Source organism: Bactrocera oleae, chromosome 6, assembly GCF_042242935.1.
Source record: "Bactrocera oleae isolate idBacOlea1 chromosome 6, idBacOlea1, whole genome shotgun sequence".
In the NCBI taxonomy this organism is placed as follows: domain Eukaryota; kingdom Metazoa; phylum Arthropoda; class Insecta; order Diptera; family Tephritidae; genus Bactrocera; species Bactrocera oleae.
The window spans coordinates 16,603,176-16,625,394 of NC_091540.1; the positions used below are offsets into that span (position 1 = coordinate 16,603,176).

The 22,219-nt window shown below is 31.5% G+C and overlaps 1 protein-coding gene across 2 annotated transcripts; it reads left to right on the forward strand.

Moving 5' to 3' along the window:
• Nucleotides 1–2,688: 2,688 nt before the first annotated feature.
• fax (failed axon connections) lies at nt 2,689–20,512 on the forward strand. 2 transcript variants are annotated; one of them, XM_014235468.3, is made up of 5 exons: nt 2,689–3,475; nt 17,966–18,304; nt 19,167–19,510; nt 19,634–19,730; nt 20,354–20,512. In XM_014235468.3, the coding sequence occupies exons 1-5, from the start codon at nt 3,071–3,073 to the stop codon at nt 20,405–20,407; spliced, it is 1,239 nt and encodes a 412-aa protein (XP_014090943.1). In that variant the 5' UTR covers nt 2,689–3,070; the 3' UTR covers nt 20,408–20,512. The 2 variants fall into 2 exon arrangements, with proteins under 2 accessions (XP_014090943.1, XP_069967000.1); XM_070110899.1 differs by having other exon boundaries at nt 2,699–3,475; nt 19,176–19,510.
• Nucleotides 20,513–22,219: the final 1,707 nt, after the last annotated feature.

Consider the following 22,219-nt stretch of genomic DNA (forward strand, 5'->3'; position numbering starts at 1 on the left):
TTTTATATAAAAGGAATTAATCGAAGTAGCACGAACTTCGCCTTTTTGACACAAAACAAATTGACATTGTTGCCAATAATCTGTTATTTAAATTCCCAAAAATATACAGGGTTGTTAAAGCCTTTTTTATCGTAAAAATTTGAATCAATCAGTAGTGACGTTTTAAAATAACAAATATAAAAATTTGTCATAACTGCAAAATATTATCATATTTTTGAGTTATCTGTTATATTTGGCGCTTATTGAATGGAGTTGATCATGCAAGAGGATTGCAGCATTAACTATTTCGTTTCGAAAAACGGTGTTTATTATTACGCTTAAAGCGTCATCTTAACAAATTATACACGAAAGTAAATAGAAAGCCAGAGTGAGTGTTGACATTTGCAAAATGAAAAACTAATCGACGAAACATAATGATTTATTCAGGGCCGTAGAGATAAAACATTGCCTCGGTGATGATTGTCGTGAATTTTTGAGGAAAAATCTATGAAAATTTGTTGCAGATCAACTGGCCCCTAAGACCCGCAAGGAATTGACGCCGATCTCCTCACCCTCTCTCCTTCACTGGGTTTATTATTTTTTCCAGATTGTTATAATGATCAATGGATCAACATGTTTTACTGCATAAATGACCTTTGGCTGAAAGTTGTTTTTCACACAGTTTTTTACCATCCTGCTTGCTATAGTTAACATCCAGCGTAAATGATGGTGTATGTGTTTTCCCAAGGCCATCTAGTCTTTGTTGTATTTATGCCGTTTTACTTTCAGGTCGTTTTATGGGTAAATGTATAGTTTATTACTTTAATAATTTTCCAGCGAACGTGCAGTTCTAGGTGACAAGGAAAGAGTATTTAATATCTATTGAGAAATACAGGGTGGCTCACTAATCGTGCCACAAAAAAAAACCGTAATAATTTTTTCCTGTGTGAGTAATCGACTTAATTTTATTTTATTTGGCAGGTTATTATTTGAAGTTTTTGAAAATAAATGCTTGGAATACCGAAAAGAGGGTTTGGATAGTGCCGCGGTACCATACTTTACTGTCCGTCATTTTCGTCCAAAGGGAATTCAGACGGGATTTTGGCGGCACTCCTTCGAGTAGATGGACCATTATAAGGTTGGTTGTTGTTGTTGTAGCGACAGCATTCTGCCGAGTTGACAGTCCTTGGCCGGAATAAATCCGGGTCCGTTCCGGTTACGTAGACCCGACTGTCGTGGGAACGGATTATAAGGTTGGTAAACATGTTTGCCTAATCTGGAAGTATCGGGTCGAGATCCGTGTGTTTCTGTTCAAGAATCAATCGGGACTGTTACGTCATCAATTCAGGCAAATCCAAGAGTTTCGACTCGCGACTTATCGGCGCAACTTGCAGTCAGCAGACGGTCATTACAACGGAAAATTCATGATGACTTAAACCTGTTTCCGTACAAAGTTCAAATAACAAGCTGGTTAAACCCTCTAGATTTGCTTGTTTGTCTGGAATTTTGCTAAAAAATTATTGAAATGGCCGAAGAAAACAATAACTTGATAAATTGCCTGTTTATGTTTGATGAGGGCCATTTTGATCTAAACGGAAGTGCAAAAAAGGAAAATTGCCGTGTATGGAGTGAATCAAATCCAGAAATAATCCATGAGACGGAACTTCACCCAGAACGAGTCACCGTGTGGTGCGTAGTTTCTTCAAGGTGCATTGTCGGCCATACTTCTTTGCAGGAAACGGTGTAACAGGAACTGTCAATGTCTTGTAATTGCCTTTGGTATAAATTTTTTTATTTTGGGCCAAACTGAAAAGCTACAAATGTTTGTAGTTTACCATATGAAAAACTTTGCATATTGGTCTTTAGATAATTAAATCTGTTTGGATTTTGATCTTAGATATTTACATAAAAATAATATAAAATTTAGATTAATATAATAGCATTTTAATTATTTTTCCAAGACTTGCAGTAAATTACAGTATTAATTATAGCTGTGGTGAAAGTCAAAAATACTATTTAATTACAACTCTGCGTACCAAACGGGGCTGCTATACTCAAATTACTTCTGAGACATTGCTACTACCTTTTAAAATTTATACTAAATACTAAATTAAATATCGTAAGATTTTAATAAAATTTGCTACAACTTTCTAAAATTGATACTTAATACTAAATTAATTATACATCTATTTTGTTATTGTTAATTAATTGTAGCAGTATTTTAAAGTTCGGTTCAATTACTAGTACTTGCGTTTTAATATAACTTGTAAGCGAAGATTCCTAAATATTTGGGTTTTAAGCGAAATTGCCAACTGTTTAAGCCTACGATGAAGTAAAAATATAAATAAGTAACTTCATTGTTTTAATTATGAGTAATAATTTATGAGGAATTTTATTATCAGCATACTCATAGAGCTATATAAAGTATATATATTTAATTATATTAAGTATTGAATTATGGTCATTGTACGTTTAACAAATTGATGTGTACTTCGTCACGTATTTGAGGGTTGCTTGAAACTTCCTTTTCCATGGGAAATGCAGAGGTAGCGTAGTATTTGATGCAGGTTGCATTTTATGTATAATTTTCACGGGAAAACCGTTGGAAAAGTAGGAAAATTTTTAGTACGAAGCCGTTAACCCTGTATGCACACTGGTACTAGTAGATATAGTGCATCTATACTGGTTTGCTTCGAGTGATCAGAGTGGTTTAGCGAAGTTGTTTCTCTTTTCTCTTTCAGTTTTGTTTGTGATTTCGTCGGGTAAGGTGTGTGTGGTCGTGCCGATTTTGCATTTTGTGGCTTTAATAAGTGAAGTAGTACATAAGGATTTTTTAGCTGTATCTATATGTATACATATACTTGTTTATTCCATTGTGTGTACACTTAGTGCTGTAACGTTAGCAGTGGAAAGTCATTCTTTATCCCAGATAAAAATTGGGAGTTTCAAGTTCTTGTAGTGAATATAAAGTTTTTGTGCAAATTTTTTTAATAATAAAAATTCACAAAATTGAAACTTAGTAAAAACTAAAATCACTAAACAATCAAATAAATACGAAAAATAAAGAAATAAAAAATATATATTTATAAAAATGGCATCCGAGGTAAGTCAGACACCAGTAACTGAAAATAAGGTTGCTGAAGAGGCGGCGGCGGCGGCAGCGACCAAGCCAGAAACAACAGCTACAGAGGCAGTAGCAGCCAAGGAGAATAACGCTGAAAGCAATGGAGCCGATACAGCGAACGCACAGGAGAAAGGTGACGACACAAAGGCGTCGGCCGGTGAAGACACAAAGAAAGATGGAGACAATGCTACTACTGCAGCAGCAGCCAACAGCAAAGCCGAACCAGCACCAAAGTTCAATGTGCATAAAACGAACTTTGAGAAGGATGTAATATATCTGTATCAGTTCTCCCGCACTCCTTTGCTGCCATCGCTATCACCATATTGTCTAAAAGTCGAAACCTGGCTGCGTCTGGCAGGTCTCAAATACGAGGTAAGAAATTTAAATCTACACACATACATATGTATGTACATAGATATATTTGTAAAGAAAAGATTTTAGTTACATACATATGCGCTAAATCCAGCTAAAATGTTGGGACAAAACCCACTATGGCTAGTTAGGGTAATACAGGATTCAGTATTCAGGCATACATAGATGCAAAATGTGTATATGTATTTATGTAGCCTAGGTATATAGATATGTAAATCTGTGTGTGCATATGTGCGCTATATACTGTAACAACACTCCGCCACCGCATACACTTTGTCATTTCATATCCCCCACACAAAAATTCAAAACTCGCCATATTGAATTTTAAGTCTCACACACATACACACAGTGTTTCCGCTGGAAAAGGGCAGTTGCCTTGCCCTGTTCCTTGTTGTTTCACTCCTTGCTCGCGCTGAGCATGCTAGCTGGTTGCTATGAGTTGAGTTGTCGTTGAGACTGGAAAGGTGCTTCCAGTGTCGCTATACACTGCCCGGCTCTGTACCGCGCAATGTGTATACATGCACATACATACATACGCACACGGGCAAAGGCACCACTCATTCTGCTGTTACTCTTTTATTTATGCTGCGCCGTGAGAGCGGGGTAGAATCGAACCATAGTTGTGTACCAGAAAGAATTTTTGCCCGTTATATTGCAATAAAGCTGCTTAAACATATATACATACTACATGCGTATATTAATTTGAAATACGAATACCTGTGTGTTTGCATTTATGTTTGCACTTTTTTTATTGAAATGATAATGCAGGTGTTGCAGCGCTGAAAGTTTGCAATAAAAAATATATAATAAATATGTAAATAGCATGCAGGTTTGAAATCAGGTGACCAGAGTTGTATAAATTGAAATGCAAGTATAACAAAGCACTTGTATACAATTTATACATTGTACACTGTATGTACATATGTATTTTCATATATATATGTTCATTTCTATGCTTAATTCATATCAGTGCGAGGCAGGATCGGTTGCAGCGCGCTAGGGGGTCACGAAGTCGTTAAATGAGACACAAAACAGAAATAGAGCAACTCTTGCTTGTACACATATAGCACTCTCAAATGTATGTACGTATATACATGTGCGCATGCTTATGTATACGCGCAAATTTCTGGTTTATTTGCGCGATCGTCATAGAAAAAATAGTTTGCACTAATTTGCTCTGCATTTTCCTATTATCTTATAATTTACTTTTCTTATAAAGCATTTTAGTTGTTAACTGTTAACAAGTTTGGTGTTTATTATTATTTTTTTAATGTCGTTATTAGAGTGCAAGAGTACATTTTTCTGCAACGGGTGCATTTAACCTGCATACCATTTGTTTGTACGCGCTGTCACTGATTTTTTGTTGAAATGGTTTAAAGTAACATGTTTTACACAAAGTCTTTAATTTACAGAGGAAAAGAGTTGATTAATTTTTGCTTATATAATTATTTACAATACCAAACTCAAGCAGATCTTTTAATTACTTCAGTCCTCTCCTTGCTGTACTTTATTAAAAAATAAATTTAAATAATTAAAATTTATTTTAACTTCGTCAGTCCGCTACTTTCTCTACTACAACATAAATTTATACAGTTAAAATATTAAATTAAATAACTCTAAAATAGTAAAACAATTGCAATTTTTATATATAACACATATTGTGTGGTTTTATGGGTGTGGTCATGCTTTTAGAAGAAAAGAGGCAGAAATGTTATAATAATATTCCTTAACTGAGCTTCTAAGGTTAGATATGTATAGTAAATTCGTAAAATATCAAAATTATCTTCAAAAATTTTAATCAAAATACTACTTTTTTCAATCTATATATCGAGTACAAAACCATAAAAGTGGCAACTAATAATATGTGCAAACCCCGAATGTATTTTTAAAGTCATACAAATTTTGTATTCAAAAACTTATTTTTATAAGACATTTCGGCATTTCTGTGCATAAATTTTTGTTTTTAGCATTGAAACATTCGAATATAAAAAATATGTTTGTTAAAAATATACATTATAATACAATAATATATTTGTTAAAAATTGATTTTTAAAATTGAAAAAAAAAATTAGGAGTAGCTCAGTACAAAACCATTTTGTCTACTATTTCGGATATTTTTCAAAATTTCTTAATAAAAAATTTAAAAATTATATATTTTAAAATAATATATAAATATACTTTCTTTTTTGAATTCTTAATTATATGCTTGGCATTAAAAATTTCCTTTTATATGTTTTATTCCGGTAGTTTATTTTTAATTTTATTTTTAAAAATTAATCACACAAATTTCTTTTTTTTTTAATCCGGTCAATCTGGTATTTGGGATTAAAATTTTTTCTTTTTTTAATCCTGTGTTTGCATTATTTGCAGCCCTGATAGAAAGTTTCTCTTTAATTTGTTAAAATAAAATATTTTGTAATAAGGGAAAATTAGTTGCTAAACTAAAAGTCATAAAAAATATTTTTTTGTTATTCGACCAAAATAAATTATTTTCAAATATAAGTATGTAATGAGTTAACCTCTATTTTGCAATGGAATAAATATTAAGTTTTTATATTTAGATTTATAATTTTTATATACGACAAAAATAATTTTCTTGTGAATTAATTGCATATACTTACATACATTTAGCTACAAAGTCGATTTTCTTGTAACTTGTATATTCATATCAAAAGCTACCTCAATCGCATGGAGAAATTAACTTCACAGATTCAAGCTAAAACGTCATTTGCAAGATAATAGAGTTTTCATGAAGCTATGCAAATGCTTTGAATTATCCTGTTTTACATATTCTTTAGATAACGGCATATACTGCGATATCCCATACATTTCTTAAAAGAAAACATTTATTAAATAAGGAAAAATAAGTTTTTATACTGAAATATATAAAAAATAGTATTTTTTGTTGTTTTGCCAAAATAATTGAGTTTTTTTGTATATTCAAAAAAATTATTAAATAAAAAGCAACGTAAAATGCTGAAAAAATTCAAAAGAAATATATTTACCTTATTTTCTTTAAACTATTAAAAATCAAATTATTTTACTTACAATACATATTTATAATATATTTTGTTACTATTTATGAATAAAAACACAATATTACAAATTATCTGTCTTGCTATCCTCGCATTTTATTATTCTAGTTATTTTTAATATCTCAACTTTCTATATTTTCAATTTATGATTCTGCGTCTTGTGCATATACTAGTAGATATGTATGTAAAAACAAATAAAAGCAAAAAAAAGTCCAATTTTTTTGCACGAAATCGTAACAATTGGGTTTTCTATTTAATTGATAATTTTTTGGTGCCACTTAATAAATAAATTACTTAAATACTAATTTTTTTTGCTTCATCTATAATTCTTTCACACATACTTTTGTGTAAATATTCATATGCATGCCTTTTGTTTTTTAATTGATATTAACTTTTTGACTTATTAGTGCTATTTGTTTGTTGCCTATAATAATTCAATAAAATTTGTACTTAAAAAAATTGTTAAGTTTTCTTTCCCTTTGCTCGTGTCGCTTGCCGACCATGAAGACAGAAGCACTCTAAGCGCACTTCAAACTCCACAACAAACCAACAAAATTGATTTTCTCACACACATGCTTCATGTGTCATTCATGGATTTTAACTTTACTCAACCTAATTGGAATTGATGAGCAATTTTTAATGCACTTAAACTTGACACGTTCAGCTTTCCCACCATTTCACTAGATACTCGTAATGCACATACACACACCCAACCAACTATCCCCCTAATTACGAGATATTCAAATTCAATACTTTACAACAAACAACCCCTAAACAAATGACCAAAGTCGACACAACTTCGGCACTCCTATTATTACTTACTTTATCAAGCCATTGGAACTGTGGATCGGCGCTAAACGAAAAAAACATATACGAACTGCAGCAGATTAGTTTACCCATACATTACTCATAGTTTGTTGTACAGTCGATAAAACCAGAAAATGGTGTAAATTATAAAAAAAAAATATATAAAAAAAGTACTACAGTTTTTGCTTTCAAGTAAAATGCATGAATGCACGCAAGCCTAAACGCACACACTCAAGTATTTACATACATACCTACATATGAACATTGTAATTGTATTTGTGCATTTATGATTCCGCTATTGTTGTTGTTTGCTTAATTTTTGTACATGCGACAATGGTGTTGTTGCGCTTGCCTACTTGCCGCTCAGCTCAGGCGCTTCAATGCAGTGTCTCAGCGCTACTGTGTTAATCCTTTTGGGCATTTCTTTGACATTTTATCACGGGCAATGTTCGGGAGATACTCCTCTCACGCATGATATGATTCGCAGTGCTTCTAATAAGGCATGTTTTACTGTACGCCAGCGCATTACTAGTGCTATGGTGTATGTTGTTGTTGTTGTGTTGTACTCGTACTGCATAACGCTTTGGCCGAAGGGGTGGGGTGTCTATATAGTCTATAAATACATATACTTAGACACATGCATATAACCACTCATATGCACACACACACACAATCCAATATACATGCATACATATAACAAATTATAGTTGCATTGAGTTAATATGTAGCTCATATGCAGACGCGCTTCCTCGTACAGTGCGCGCTTGTGGCGACAGTGGCGTGGCGGTTGGGCGCAATACAACAAAGCCGACCGTTTGGAAATGGAAAGTAAACAATTCTACTTTGACTGCAATGACAGTGTGGCGGTTGATTATCGTTGGCGGAGGCCTCGCTGCTGTGTTATTGCTGTCACCGCACGTTAATTATGTCTCGCTTCTTTGTGTATCGCCTTGGTTGAAGAGATAAGGCGCGCGCACACACCACAACAACAATAGCTGCTACACACCCTCAAGCGGCCAGCAACCACGTTAACCGGGGAAAATAGCAATATTTGTATAAGAATGCGCACATTTCACTGTTTCTTATTGTTATTATTGTATAAATATGATACATGAACGCTATGCCGGCTGCCAATTAAGCGTGATTGCTTCTTATACGTATACTTTTTAGTGAGTCAGAGTTATCAGCGCAAAGCCATCAGTCAGCTACGGTTATTAATGTAAACTGAGAAAAGAAAATTAATAAACATCCGTTCGTGTCATTGTATCGTAATTGCGTCTCATTAAAGGCGATAGCCTAGGAATTAAAAAAAATATAAAATACCAATATCTTGCATCCCTATGTGTTTCGATTGTGGTAATCTTACAGTTACACGCCTCGCACAATAGCAATATGCAGGCAAACATACATACAAACACGCGCATATATGCATATATTTATATACACTCATATAGTTGTGTGTACATATTTGTGTTTTTATAACAATAATGGCCATTTGCACGCACAAATTTGATATAAAATTCCGAACAATGCAAGTGAAGAAAGTTCACACACGCACCCGTGATGTATGCCGTTTCGCCAAAAATTCTCTGACTCATGAAAAAGTCAAATGGTCACACACATTATGTTATATGACACTATGTTATTTACATACATATATATACATACATATGAATTTATTGTATTTTTTATTATGTGAATATTAGTTTCTTCTAATATGACTTCGCTTGTGCGCTGTCAATGACCGGAAAAGGGACAAATGCCAATTAAATGATAATCAATTAATAGAGCACTAAGCGCCCTAAACGCGTCTAATTAATTCGTTTAAACCATTATGTTATAATAAATAAATTTTCTTTGAACAAAAAGTTTGAATATTTTTATGTGCACAAAAAAATTTAATTAGACTCAATAAAAAAGAAATAAATTCCGACAATTTGTAAGAAGTTAGTTCAACAACCGCCGCACATTGTCTTTTATAAATTAATTAAGCTACTTTTTATTTTAAGATATGTCCACAGAGACTTACAACATTATTTATTCAATTAAATACAATCGGTTTATCCATGCAAATTCCGTAATATCTGTATGTAACTTAGCCTGTCACACAAACGTATACTTGAGGTCAATGAATGCCAGAACAATGTGTGCCTTTCCGAGTCGAAACAAACATTGATGTGAAATACTTTAATTTTTGAACAAAAATATATTATATTTATGGTGATATATGTATATATGTATATTTATGGTGAAAAGACGACACCTAGAGTGACCAGAACTTTTTTTCATAATCTGTTTTACATATTCTTTAGATAACGGCATATACTGCGAACTTTTTGAACATGGTATTTAGTATAAATATATTTGCTACTTTCTTTTTGTACAGTGAAAAGATTTCTACATTATCTATGCCGCCGATTTCATGATCTCTGTATTTTGTTAAAATTTTCAAGGATGATTTTTTCTCACTTGTCGTATTCACATTGATAAGTACTAAGTGGACATTTTGTTTATAGACGACAAAATTATCTGCTTTGAATTAATAGTATTTAATTTGCAATAATTTATAATTCCTAATTTTTTCCCTTGTCTAATTTAACATAATCCACTAATAGTGATTTCCTTTTAAACATTAAATTTTCAAAAAATTATTAACAACAATTATGTTCTCCATAAATGCAACGGATTTCTAATGAACTGCTGTTTGCTGTTGTAATTTATTTCTACCTTTGTTACCCGACGAACTTGGTACAGTACAACAAAATATTGATTGAGAGAGATTGATTTGCCGTTGCTACGTAACCCATACGAATTATTTGTGATATTTTTTTCTGCCGCTACAAAAACATTAAATTTTCTATATTATTTTGATTTACCATTAATGGCATTTTTGATTTCTAGTTTTGTTTAAATTTCGATTTCAGTATTTTCTATATATTTGAACATAGTTCTCGATTAATTTATTTAAATATTTCCGATATTTCAATAACTATTCTGTTATTCGGGTCACACATAAACTTAACAAATCAGATATCATGAAAATCGGTTGGGTCATTCTTAAGATATATATGGTGTAACTAACTCGACTTAGTTTGATTTATAAAGATTTTTTCAGTAATTATTTCATAGACAATATGAAATATTTCTGCGCTATACAACTTTTAAATAATGAATTATTACGATCTTAATTCTGAATATAAACCAATACACATTTTATTAGCAAATTAGCATTAAAGTTGAATTTTTACACCTCAACCTTCAAAGGGGTACAAAAATGTAAAACACTCCAATTATATAAAGAATTGCTTTTGGCTTGAAGGTTAGGTTTGGTTATGTTGTGAGATGATCCTCGCAATAAAGGTCACGTAAGTTTCTACCTGAAAACTCAGGTCAATTGTGGTGTCGTTGGTTGCAATGGTTCAGACCTAAGTCACATTACACATGAGACGTCACAAATTAATACTTCTTGGGGAATCGAACCCTGCTCCAGTTTTTGTCATTTTTTATATTCAATACATGGTACGTTTTAAAAGTGCTTAAGTGCAACGTGGAATTTATTTTTACACCCGGAACAGGGGGGAAGTTTGCCACATCCAGAATTTAGCCCTGCACGTCTATATATACCTGAAATTCATATGAAATTTTGCGCTAGTCCTTTTCTTCCCAAAAAGCTGATCATTTGTTTTAACCATCGACATCGGACCACTAAGTTATATTATATAGCTGCCATATAAATTAATCGATAAAAATAAAGTCCGTTTATGAAAAACTTTTTATTTGACATGATATCTACATGTATTATTGTCCAAAGTAACGCTACAATATCCGAACAAATTTTGAAGATCGTATCGCTACAGCATATAGCTGCCATACAAACCGATCGATTAAAACAAAGTCCTTGATTGGAAACTTTTTTATTTAACAAGATATCTATATGAAGTTTGACACAGATTATTGTCATGGCTATTCTTCCCACAAAGTATATGTTTTTAAAGGCTTTTTTCAAATTTAAATGGAAACTTTTCTCTGAGTTTTCATTGTTAAGTTTTGAAAATTAAAAATCTAACCAAAACACATTTCCAGCAAGCCATCCAAGTTGAGTACAAACCCAAATTGTACATATGTATATCGAACTCGTACTATCTGAAACATACATACTTGTATATAATATATGTTTATATTGGAGCCTACCAACAGCTAATTTTTTATATAATTTATCTTTAAATTAACTGCCTCCTTAGACCTCTATTAACGGTTAATGGTGCAACAAGGAATTTGTCATTGGCACTTTCTCATAGACCATCAAGAAAAAACCGAAGAACTGTGGTGTACAATGTTCAACAAGAAATATTAACAAGCTTTGCTAAGGGCGCGCCCTTTATGCTTGCTATCCGCTTCAGTTTCATTAAAAAGTGTATGCTATAAATAGAATTTATTTAGCGTATTTCTGAAAAATCAACAGTTGAAATAATCAATTAAAGTCAATGCAGTGTATAATGAACCCTCCAACTATGTACTATATACTCCCATGTATATAGTAGATATGCACACATATGTATAAGTGTGCGTTGGAGTGCATTGTATGTGTATATAAGAAGTTTAAATTATCCCTAAAAGCTCAACACTTGATGCTGCATATATTTTGTGGTCGCACAATTGTGCGCATGTATCTATGTATGTCATTTAAATGAATTTATATATGATTTCGCTACGACATTATATGTATGTATGTGTTGTACATATGTATACTCGAGTGTGTCGCCTTCGCTTTCGCCGGCCGGAAAACTGCATAGACAGCGGAGACAATTGCGAAAAGAGAAGACATTTATTGGGCCGAGCGCTCGCGTCGCTCTTTGGGCGCAAAACGCGCGCTTACATCGATGTGTATGTTTGTAAATATATGAGTTTGTATGTACAACACACCCCAAATAGCAGGCGCTTGCGAATTGACCACTTTGTTTGTATGTATGTATATACTTAGAAATTTACTTATGTTTGTTTGTAATTTTAGGGTGTGGGAGTTGAATTTCCAATAGCAATTAGCTAAATTTACAATTTTTCGCTTTTTCACTCTCCTTACGCCATTTCCAGCATAAATAAGCGTTTGCGCTATGTAGGGTGCAAACTTAAACGTTTTCGTGGTGAAATAATGTAGACGAATATATACATATGTATATATATATATACAATTATGCTTATGCTTATATTTTTATACATATTTATAATTATATATTGCGTATATATGTACATATTTGTATTTATTTACATACATATTAATGCTTAAAAGGGGCATAAATGTGAGTCACAAACTCTCTTCAACGCTCTGCCAGTGCAATCAAATGTATAGGGCGTGCGACTACTTGATATGTATGTATATAAATGCGTGTGCATATGTGTGTGTGCTCAACAGCATTGCGCTTGTGCAATTTGCCTCAAACTGCGATTGAGTAGCGACGGCGCGCCTCTTGGAAGTATAAAGTGGATTGGATTTGACTGGAATGAAATAAATACAGACACTCATCCATAAGTATGTATACCGCGTGTGAGTGTGCAGAAGGAAGCACTTTGCGCCGAGCAAACTATGGTGGCTTTTCGCCTAGCAGCAGCGCAGCAGTCGGCACTCCAGCAACAGCCTTCCAACCTAACCTCTCCCACAATATCACTGCATTAATTATTTTTGACTTGCATACAAAAAGAAAACATGTACATATATACATACTTATATATTTTTGCACTACAACAAAAACTATAATGTACTCTTGAATGCGAATTATTACAGTTTTTGAGCCTTCTCGACCGGATTTACTAAGAGAGTGCCGCCTGTCGGACACACAAGTCTGGCGCTATGCTATTTATTGCTAAAGAAAAAATAAATGAAATTGTGAAAAAAAGGCAAACAAATTGCAAGAATGCAGTGGGAATGCAAATGCTTAATTGGCGCAATGAATTAATAAAGAAAAATTCTTGTCTGCTATATGCTGTGCCCTGCGTCTCAGGCAAGTACTTGCAATTGAAAATGCTTATGTATGCATGTATGTATACAGGCGATTACTACTATCGGCCTGGCTGCCCGTATTACACATGAACTCTGTATGTATGTATGTATGTACATATATATTGTTGAGATGGTGGTGTATACTACAAACTCGGATACTTTGAATTGTGTATCATTGGAAATTTATGGCCCCACCCTGTTGGAGTCACAGTGTGTTCTGGAAAATGATAAAAACGCCAACCACACCCATACACCATGGCAGAGGGTATGTAACGGGCATAAGGCAGGCACATAAGGCGGCAACAGCACCTCATTCCGTTTACTTTCTCGCGCTCTAACCGACTAGGAAACTTTTTGCAGGACTTACATATGTAAATTCAAACGTAGATTTGTGTGCATAGAATAATCATGTTCACATGCAGATTATAATGGTGGTACGAAATGAGCTTGGAAATGTCATGAAAAATGCACTGAAGCGAATTGCTCAAAATTTGTGAGCGTCAAGTCATTTGAGATTATCGTATTTTACTTTTAAATAACCAAAACCTTTGCATCAAATTCCTAAAATGTGCGCAAATACAATACATATATACATATGTTTTATTTATAAAATTTTTGTATAAAAATTACAACGGAAATAAATGTTGAAACATTAAGTTTTAACGGAAGGCATATGTGTGGCATCAATCGTGGAGATACCAAACATTTTTTTGTTTATGTACATATGTAGGTATACACTATGTATGTTTGTTTATACAATGTATACATACTAATCTCGTGTACAATTATAAGCATGGCAACATTTGAACACAATAGTTCTGAACAAACATACATATGTATGTATGTTATATACATGAGAGTACATATACATATATCGTATACATAAATGTTTGTATGTATTAATGTAGTACAGTAAAAATCTGTATGAAGCAGGTGTGGGTGGTTGGCTAATTACACTGCATAAAAATGCCAAAAACAGCATCTTGAAACATTCCAATAGATTTTTTGCACCTCTTTATTATGTAAACGGAAGCGTTGAAGTGTTTCAAAACAGCGTTTGGGAAAGAATTTTAAGATTTTTTTTAAATTAGTACTGCACATTCTTACTCATACTTAAAATTTTCTTTTGGATATTATGTAGAAGGTTGGGTGTGGTTGCTAGCCGATTACAAAACTAAAATTTTTAAAATGAATCAGCAAACGTTGCCTAATATATTTTATGTTTCACTAGTGCCTGTTAATTCTCAGTTAATTAATATAAAAAAATAATTGTTTGTGGTTTAAACACTATAGTAATTATTATAATTTAAAGTTGCTTAGTGTTAATACAATATGTTGCATAATTTCAAGATAACGAAATTATATTTTATATATATAATAATTATTATCCTCGTTTTATCGTGATTGCAATTATTTTTTACAGAAATAAATTTTTATAATATAAAATAGTTTACTAATAATTTGAAAAAAAAATCTGAAAAATTTCACTTAAAAAAAGTTAAACACTTAAACTTATTTTCGTTAAATTCACTAAAGACGTCAAATATCTAACTGTGATGACATAGATACCAAAACAATTACATATTGCAATTGTGAAAAGTTGATAAAACAAAAAAATATATAATTAGTTGTAGATTGGATAAATTTATGCGCCCGTTAAGTAAATGCAGTGAAATTTTACAAGACATATCTTATAATTAAAACTTATAATATGATATATTATAATAGAATTATTATTAACGATTCTGCGATTGTAGTTCTATTAACAATATGAATTATTTAATTTGCTTATTTCCAAATAATTTGCGTAATTATATATTATAATTTTAAATTAAAACAAATAAATGTGTTTTGTTTTATTAATTATTTTCCATATTTATATTTACTCATGCATACTTTTGTTGTATTCTTTGTAAATAGCAATTTCGACATCATAAAAAATAACCACAAACCAGTTGCGGTTCAGAACGTAACAGTTTCGTGCACGGCCTTGGCTTTTTTATTTACAAAACCAAGTTAAAGAGTCTTTAGTTTTATCTTGCAACAAGAAAAGATTTTATTGCATTTGTAAGAACACGAACACACCTCAATATCTCAAGTGACAGCGTAGTGTAGGACAGGTAGACAAAGTAAAATATTTGGTTTTATTTATGTTTGTTTTTGTATCGCAAAGCGAACGAACGAGTGCTGGCGCGTACTCGCTATAAGGTTTTTGCATTGCTTTGAAACTTACTCGTACATATGAATTTGCCGGGCATTGCATTCAAGGAATTTACACGTAAATGAACTTATTGTCTGTCGTTTGACTGCTTTGAGCTCACATTGACCTGAGTTTCGTTTGCAAAATATGTACTTATGTGCTATTGGTTTGTAAGGCCAACTGTCACATTGACATCTTTTACCCATATGTGTGGAAATGGAAAGTATAGACTAGGGTAATAAATGTGAACGGGTGGCAATAACAAAACTAATGTCCGACTGCCTAGGTAACAACAACATTAGAACACCATAATAAATATGTGTTGTGCAGCCTGCACAAGGGAGCGTACAGTGACTTCGTCTTTATATATGCACATATGTACACATATCAATATGTTGAACAAATCCAAAGGATTTTCTTTGATTTCGTATGCTTTTCCATATTTTGCGTTGGCGTTTTCTTTGGAGTTTTTTGTTTTGCAGTTAGATATGTGTGCATGTACCTAAGTGTACTGGTGTGTTTAGTATGTGTATTTGTTTTTGCTATTTGTCGAAAATGAAATTCAATAACGCAAATGTAGTTATTGCACATTCCAACGCGTAACACTACGCGTCTATAATACATAAGTAGGCAAAAGGTACGCCGCGTTATGTCAATGTTTACCAATTAAGAATAAATAAATGCGGGTACAACTAAATAGATTTATATTGACGCGTGTAGGTATGTAAATGGTATCAGTAACGCGTATGCACAACACTATATAAGCTTATTTATATGCATAAATATGTACAAATGTATAATTATTACATTTATAATATGCAAATATACATATAAATGTAAAGGCAAATCTGGCGGATTTACAGATTTGGTGCTTGACTGACGTATTGTCATGTCTGTTATTGTACCACTACAAATATACACACATAGTTGCATATTTAAAATATTTAACTCGGTAGTATAAGTAAGCGCATAGATGTATATGTAAATAGCTTCTATAAGGAAACTGTAAAATTGTCTAGTTCGATTTTAAAATGGTTTTACGCCGCAATATAAAGTATACCTACATATATGGATGTATAATGTGAAACGCGCACTTGAGTTGAATTGAAATTTGAAATCCGTATAAGTTTTGTATTTATTGTTTATATAAATAATTATGAATCTCAGTGCGCGCCTATTTATTTATATAAGACTACCTATATTTTGCAGTCGATTGCAAATCTTCAATGTCTATGCAAATAATTATTTTATCATTATGTTTTTTTTTTTGTTTTGTTTATAGTCGCATCGATTTAATTTCAATAAAAAAGTGTGTGGCATTAAAAATGCAATGCTTGCAATATAGTTAAGTTAATTGCGACATGCACTTGAAAATATATAATATTTTGCAATTTTTGTTCATACGATATCACAGATATTTATTCATATACATATGACTCTGAATGCCACTAATGGAAGGAAATGTTATTTTTGTATTCAAAGAGTATCGCGCAAAAGATTGGATGCCTGTGATTACAAATCTTATATGCCTTATACATATCTTCTGGGATCTCACATTTGTATTTTTTGCTTATCAGGTTTACAGTGGTAGTGTATGTGACTCCCAGCTCAATAATTAGTTTGCGTTCTTCATATTTTATTATTAATATCTTAAATATTTTAATCAAAATTCTGGTACAAACATGGTGCTTAGTTTATTTGTAGTTAGTTTTATTTATTCGCATAGAAAGATTTCAGATTTTTTTTAAATTTAATTTAAAAACTTGTATTTAAAAATTACTTTATCGAAAGTTTTTTTCTCTGTATTTCTCTATAGAAGAAAAAATATTAAAGGCAATTTCAATATATTTTTGTACCAAAATTGTCAGTGCTCTTAAAACTAAATCTAAGAATATTTTTATTACTTATTATTATATCTATATCTGGGAAATACATATATCTGAAGTATTATATTAAATGGCATCCTGTCTTAATAAATTTCATGATGATTTCCAACATATATATGCCTGGTTTTCAAATTTTTTCTATATATCTGAAACTTAGAAGTAATAAATCAAGCTTCTTTAGTTTACAAAAAATTGTCGAAGGCTCTCAAGTTTATAAGTAAGTAATAAATTGATCTACCTCGTTTTTCAGAAATTTTTTAAAATTTCACTAATTTTTTAAGCCTTTCAAATTTTTAAATAATATAAGGCATAAATTAAGCTACCGCGCTTACCTTTTGAATATTAAATCCACAACCACAAGACTCAAATATATAGCTATACATATGTATATAATAGATCGAGGTTAGACTTAAACAGATTTTGAAACACTAAGAAATAATAATAAATAACTACTCAAGCGCAGTTGTTCAGTAATTGCTTGTTTACTCTTATTTTTATAAGCATATTGCACAATATTATTATTGCATTAACTAATACATTTTTATTTCTATGCTGTCTTTTTTACAGAATGTTGATCATAAAATGCGCTTCCGTTCGAAGAAGGGACAATTGCCCTTCATTGAGTTGAACGGTGAGGAGATCGCTGACTCAGCCATTATCATAAAAGAGCTATCAGCACGATATGAGAAGAATTTGGATGCCGCTCTGACAACAGAGCAACGAAACGTGTCATATGCCATGATTGCTATGCTGGAGAATCACTTGATTTGGATTATTTTCTATTGGCGCGCCAAGTATCCCGATAATGTACTGAAAGGTTATAAAGTGAATTTGCAACATGCACTCGGCCTACGTTGGCCGAACTCAATTTTGAATTTTGTTTTCAAATTCACTTTTGGTCGAAAGGTTTGTACACATTCTATAGCATATTAACAGCATTTACTTTTTGCCTTTTGAAGTCATGTATCGATGTATTTGTATATGCAGATTTATTTCACACATATATACACACATATTTATATGAAAGCATTCATGTATCATACACATAAGGCTACTGGGAACTACTGGGGTTGATAAGAGTTTCATATGCCACACGCTTTATTTTTTGATATTTCTTTTATTAGTCATGCCACATTCATTATAATTATAAATATGCACAAGTGTGTAGCGTAACTAATAAAAATAGTACATGTAAAATATATAGAAATATATTTTAAAAAGTAATAAATTTATCCATTAGTCACTTCATTTGCACACAATTGCGCCATATTTACACTAATTTATCGCACACTGCTCTGCCGCATTAAATCGCTTTTCGCTTTCTCATATCATAACCGCAAACAGTAAAAATCAGCAAAAGGTACTTTGGTTAACGCAAATGAATAGTACTTACATACATATATACTTGTACTCACCTATATTGTAATAAATATTTTACAAAAAATATGTATTTATTTATGTACTTTGCAAATAACACATGAATGTATCATATTTGCCTTACACCATACGGTGCAATAAAGTGTAAACACACACAAATATACATACCATATACATATACACACATATAGGCCTATAATATAACTGTACTATAGACAGTAGACATTTTGTAAACACAATTGCTTAAACTAGCAGTTGTCTACGAAGTAAATAAATGCCGCTTGTGGCAACTTTGGCTTAATGTGCTCTCAAGTGCTGATTTTTATGGTTTATACATGAATTCCACCCCTACATATATATAATTTGCAATATGGTGATTTTTCATAAATAGTGGTTCCAGGGTTCGAAAAAATTGAAGGCTCACGGCATTGGCGTACACAGCCCCGAGGAGATTGAGGAGTTCGGCAAGAACGATTTGAAGGTGTTGAGCGAAATGTTGGACTGCAAGCCGTTCTTCTTTGGCGATGAGCCAACTACTTTGGATGTGGTTGCGTTTGCCATATTGTCGCAACTGCATTATTTGTCAAAGGATATCTTGTATCCATTGCGCGATTTCATGACCGAAAAATGTCCCAATTTGGTTGGACATGTGTCACGAATGAAGGAGCGATGCTTCCCCGATTGGGATGAGATTTGCACAAAACTGGACTTGAATGCACATATTCCAAAGCCAGAGTGAGTTACTTTTTCATTTTTATTATATGTACATTTAAATATTTTCCTTTGCATTAGTTTATACGTAAGTGTTTGTATTAATTAATAATTTGTATTTTATTTCACTTTTTTCTTTCTAAATAGGCCTGAGACAAAGGAAGGTAAGGAAGGCGAGCCAGAGAAATCAAACGAGCAAGAAAATGATTCCGACAAGAACGAGAAGGAGTTGGAAAAAGACAAGGTGGGTAAAAAAATTCACAAATAATTTAATAATGTAACGAATTCGTGCAAAATGGTATTTTATTTATTTCATTTTCTTCGGGAGTTGAAATGTCAAATTAGTTAAATATTTTAATTTTTTTTTGACACTATCAGCTTTTATGAATTGGTCTCGCCTTAAATTATAAAGTGAAGAATTATAATATCATTAAGTTATCTTTATTTATTGCATTATAAGAAATGATTATCACTATAATGTCAGCAATTTATGTTATTTTATTATTAAATTATATTTTTTATTATTCTTTATATAAATAAGAAAAATCGATAACTTTAGCTGCATCGAATTTCCGAGCCTCACAGGTGCATTTATTAAAGCAAAAAGATATATCTTTATGCTATAGTGGTCCAATCGGAACGTATATACACACAGACGGACATGACTATATCGACTCAGCTCAAACTAATAAGCTTGATGGAATAGCATACCATAAATTATCATATTTATCTTAATTGGACTTAAGCTGTTTTAAACTATTTCACGAGATGTTATATATACTCGTACATACATATGTATATATGTATTTCAAATACATACACCTTAATAATATATTAATTTGTAAATTTCTCAATCTATATTTGCAGTCGAATGAAAAGGAGATCACAGAGGAGAATAAGGAGAAGGAAGAAACAAAGTAAATATCGATATCGATAAGCTTAGGACAACTGTAAAGGACATGCATTTAAAACAAAAACAAAAAAAAAACAAAAATAATCACACACACAAAAGTATAATACAATAAATTTGAAAACATTTTTATATATATTACGATTAGCATAAAATTATAAAGAAATTATACATAATGTATAAGAAATTGCAATTAGTTAAAAGCGAAATAACATCTGACGATGATGGATGATTCTAACTGCTAATTTTGTTTAATTTTACATTCTTCATTTATGTAATTATCATTTTTTATTGTATAATTATATTGTTTATTTCACTCCCAAAAAAAAAAAACATGATTTAAACAAAAATGCAGCAATGCATTAAGCCTAAATGTAATTAAGTTTATTTTTCTATAATATATTATATAATTTGTGTGCAAATATATAAAATATGTAATGAAGAAAAATTGTATCGTATGAACATTGTGTTTTGAATGTTGACTAAAACAAAATGAAACGCTGCTACAAGAGTTATAAGTTCTTTCCAGAATCAAAGAAATCATTGTGAAAAAGGAGCTAAATAATAATGAATAATAATAATAAAAATACTCAAAATTCGAAAAACATACATCAAACATTACATAAAATACATACATACAATACATCCATGCGTGCGTATGTAGTTGCATTAGCACACTGCACATGCGCACTTCGCAACACGCATTCGAGTAAAGAAGCAAAAACAAACATACCATACAAAAATAAAAACAAAAAGATAACTTAAAAACTTTAAGTACACCTACATACATAAATACATACATACACACATACATATACATACATCAAATACACTCACATAAACTCACGCATGAACAAATGCAGACAGACAAGTGACTGCAAATTGTTAGCACTATTGGCTTTGTTTTTATTTTGCTCATCGTGTTTATTTCAATACGCATACATACATACATAATAAAATAAAATCTATATGCAAAAAAATAAAAACAAAAAACCAACATACATAAACATACAACTAAATCATTCGCATATAAATATAGGCTTATGTATACATACATACATACATATATATATATATATATATATGTATATTTATAAATACATATAATTATATATATATACATATATAAATAACATCAAGTAGATCGTGTATAAATTGAAGCGTACACCGATTAAATAAAAAAAATTAAAAAGAATATTAAATTAAAGTATAATAATGAATGAAGAAAATTAATAAATAAAATAACAACAACAAGTATAAGAACAAAGTATTTTTCATCCACATGGCGGTAAAATATGTAATTGTAGAGTATTCAAGTATTTTTATGGATTATGTATTAAAGGTTATGTTATAAGTTTTTACCACATTATTTCTATTGTAGCTCAGTGTTTTATATAATAAACATATATAACATAAATCTTATTTAATAAATATGCTTCTTAATCAAATTGTATTGTGTATTATATTTTTTTTACGAATTCGTTATGTGAGTCGATTTGTTACAGGTGAAGGTTGAAAGGCAAAAGTTGGGTTTACAAGTAATTTCTTTTAACTTTCTTTACCAAAATTTCGTCTTATATACCGCACAGAAATAATTATTAATTACTCTAAGAGACGTACAAGGTGCGTTCCAAAGTAAACAGTACAAAAGTAAACTCTAGTGGCGCCATCTATATGTCGACCAATGCGTTAGAATCTGCTATCCTTTATCGACTTCCAGTAAAAATTTCATGACATTTCATCTATTGGAAGTGAAGTTATCGCATTTTAAGTGTCAGTATGTTTTTGTCATCGGTGCGAAAATGAGCTTCGAACAGAGAGCC

Coding starts and splice junctions, on each gene's coding strand:
- fax (XM_014235468.3), top strand. CDS start 3,071: ATGGCATCCGAGGTAAGTCAGACACCAGTAACTGAAAATAAGGTTGCT. Junction 3,476..17,965: donor TGGCAGGTCTCAAATACGAG/GTAAGAAATTTA, acceptor TCTTTTTTACAG/AATGTTGATCATAAAATGCG. Junction 19,731..20,353: donor AGGAGTTGGAAAAAGACAAG/GTGGGTAAAAAA, acceptor CTATATTTGCAG/TCGAATGAAAAGGAGATCAC.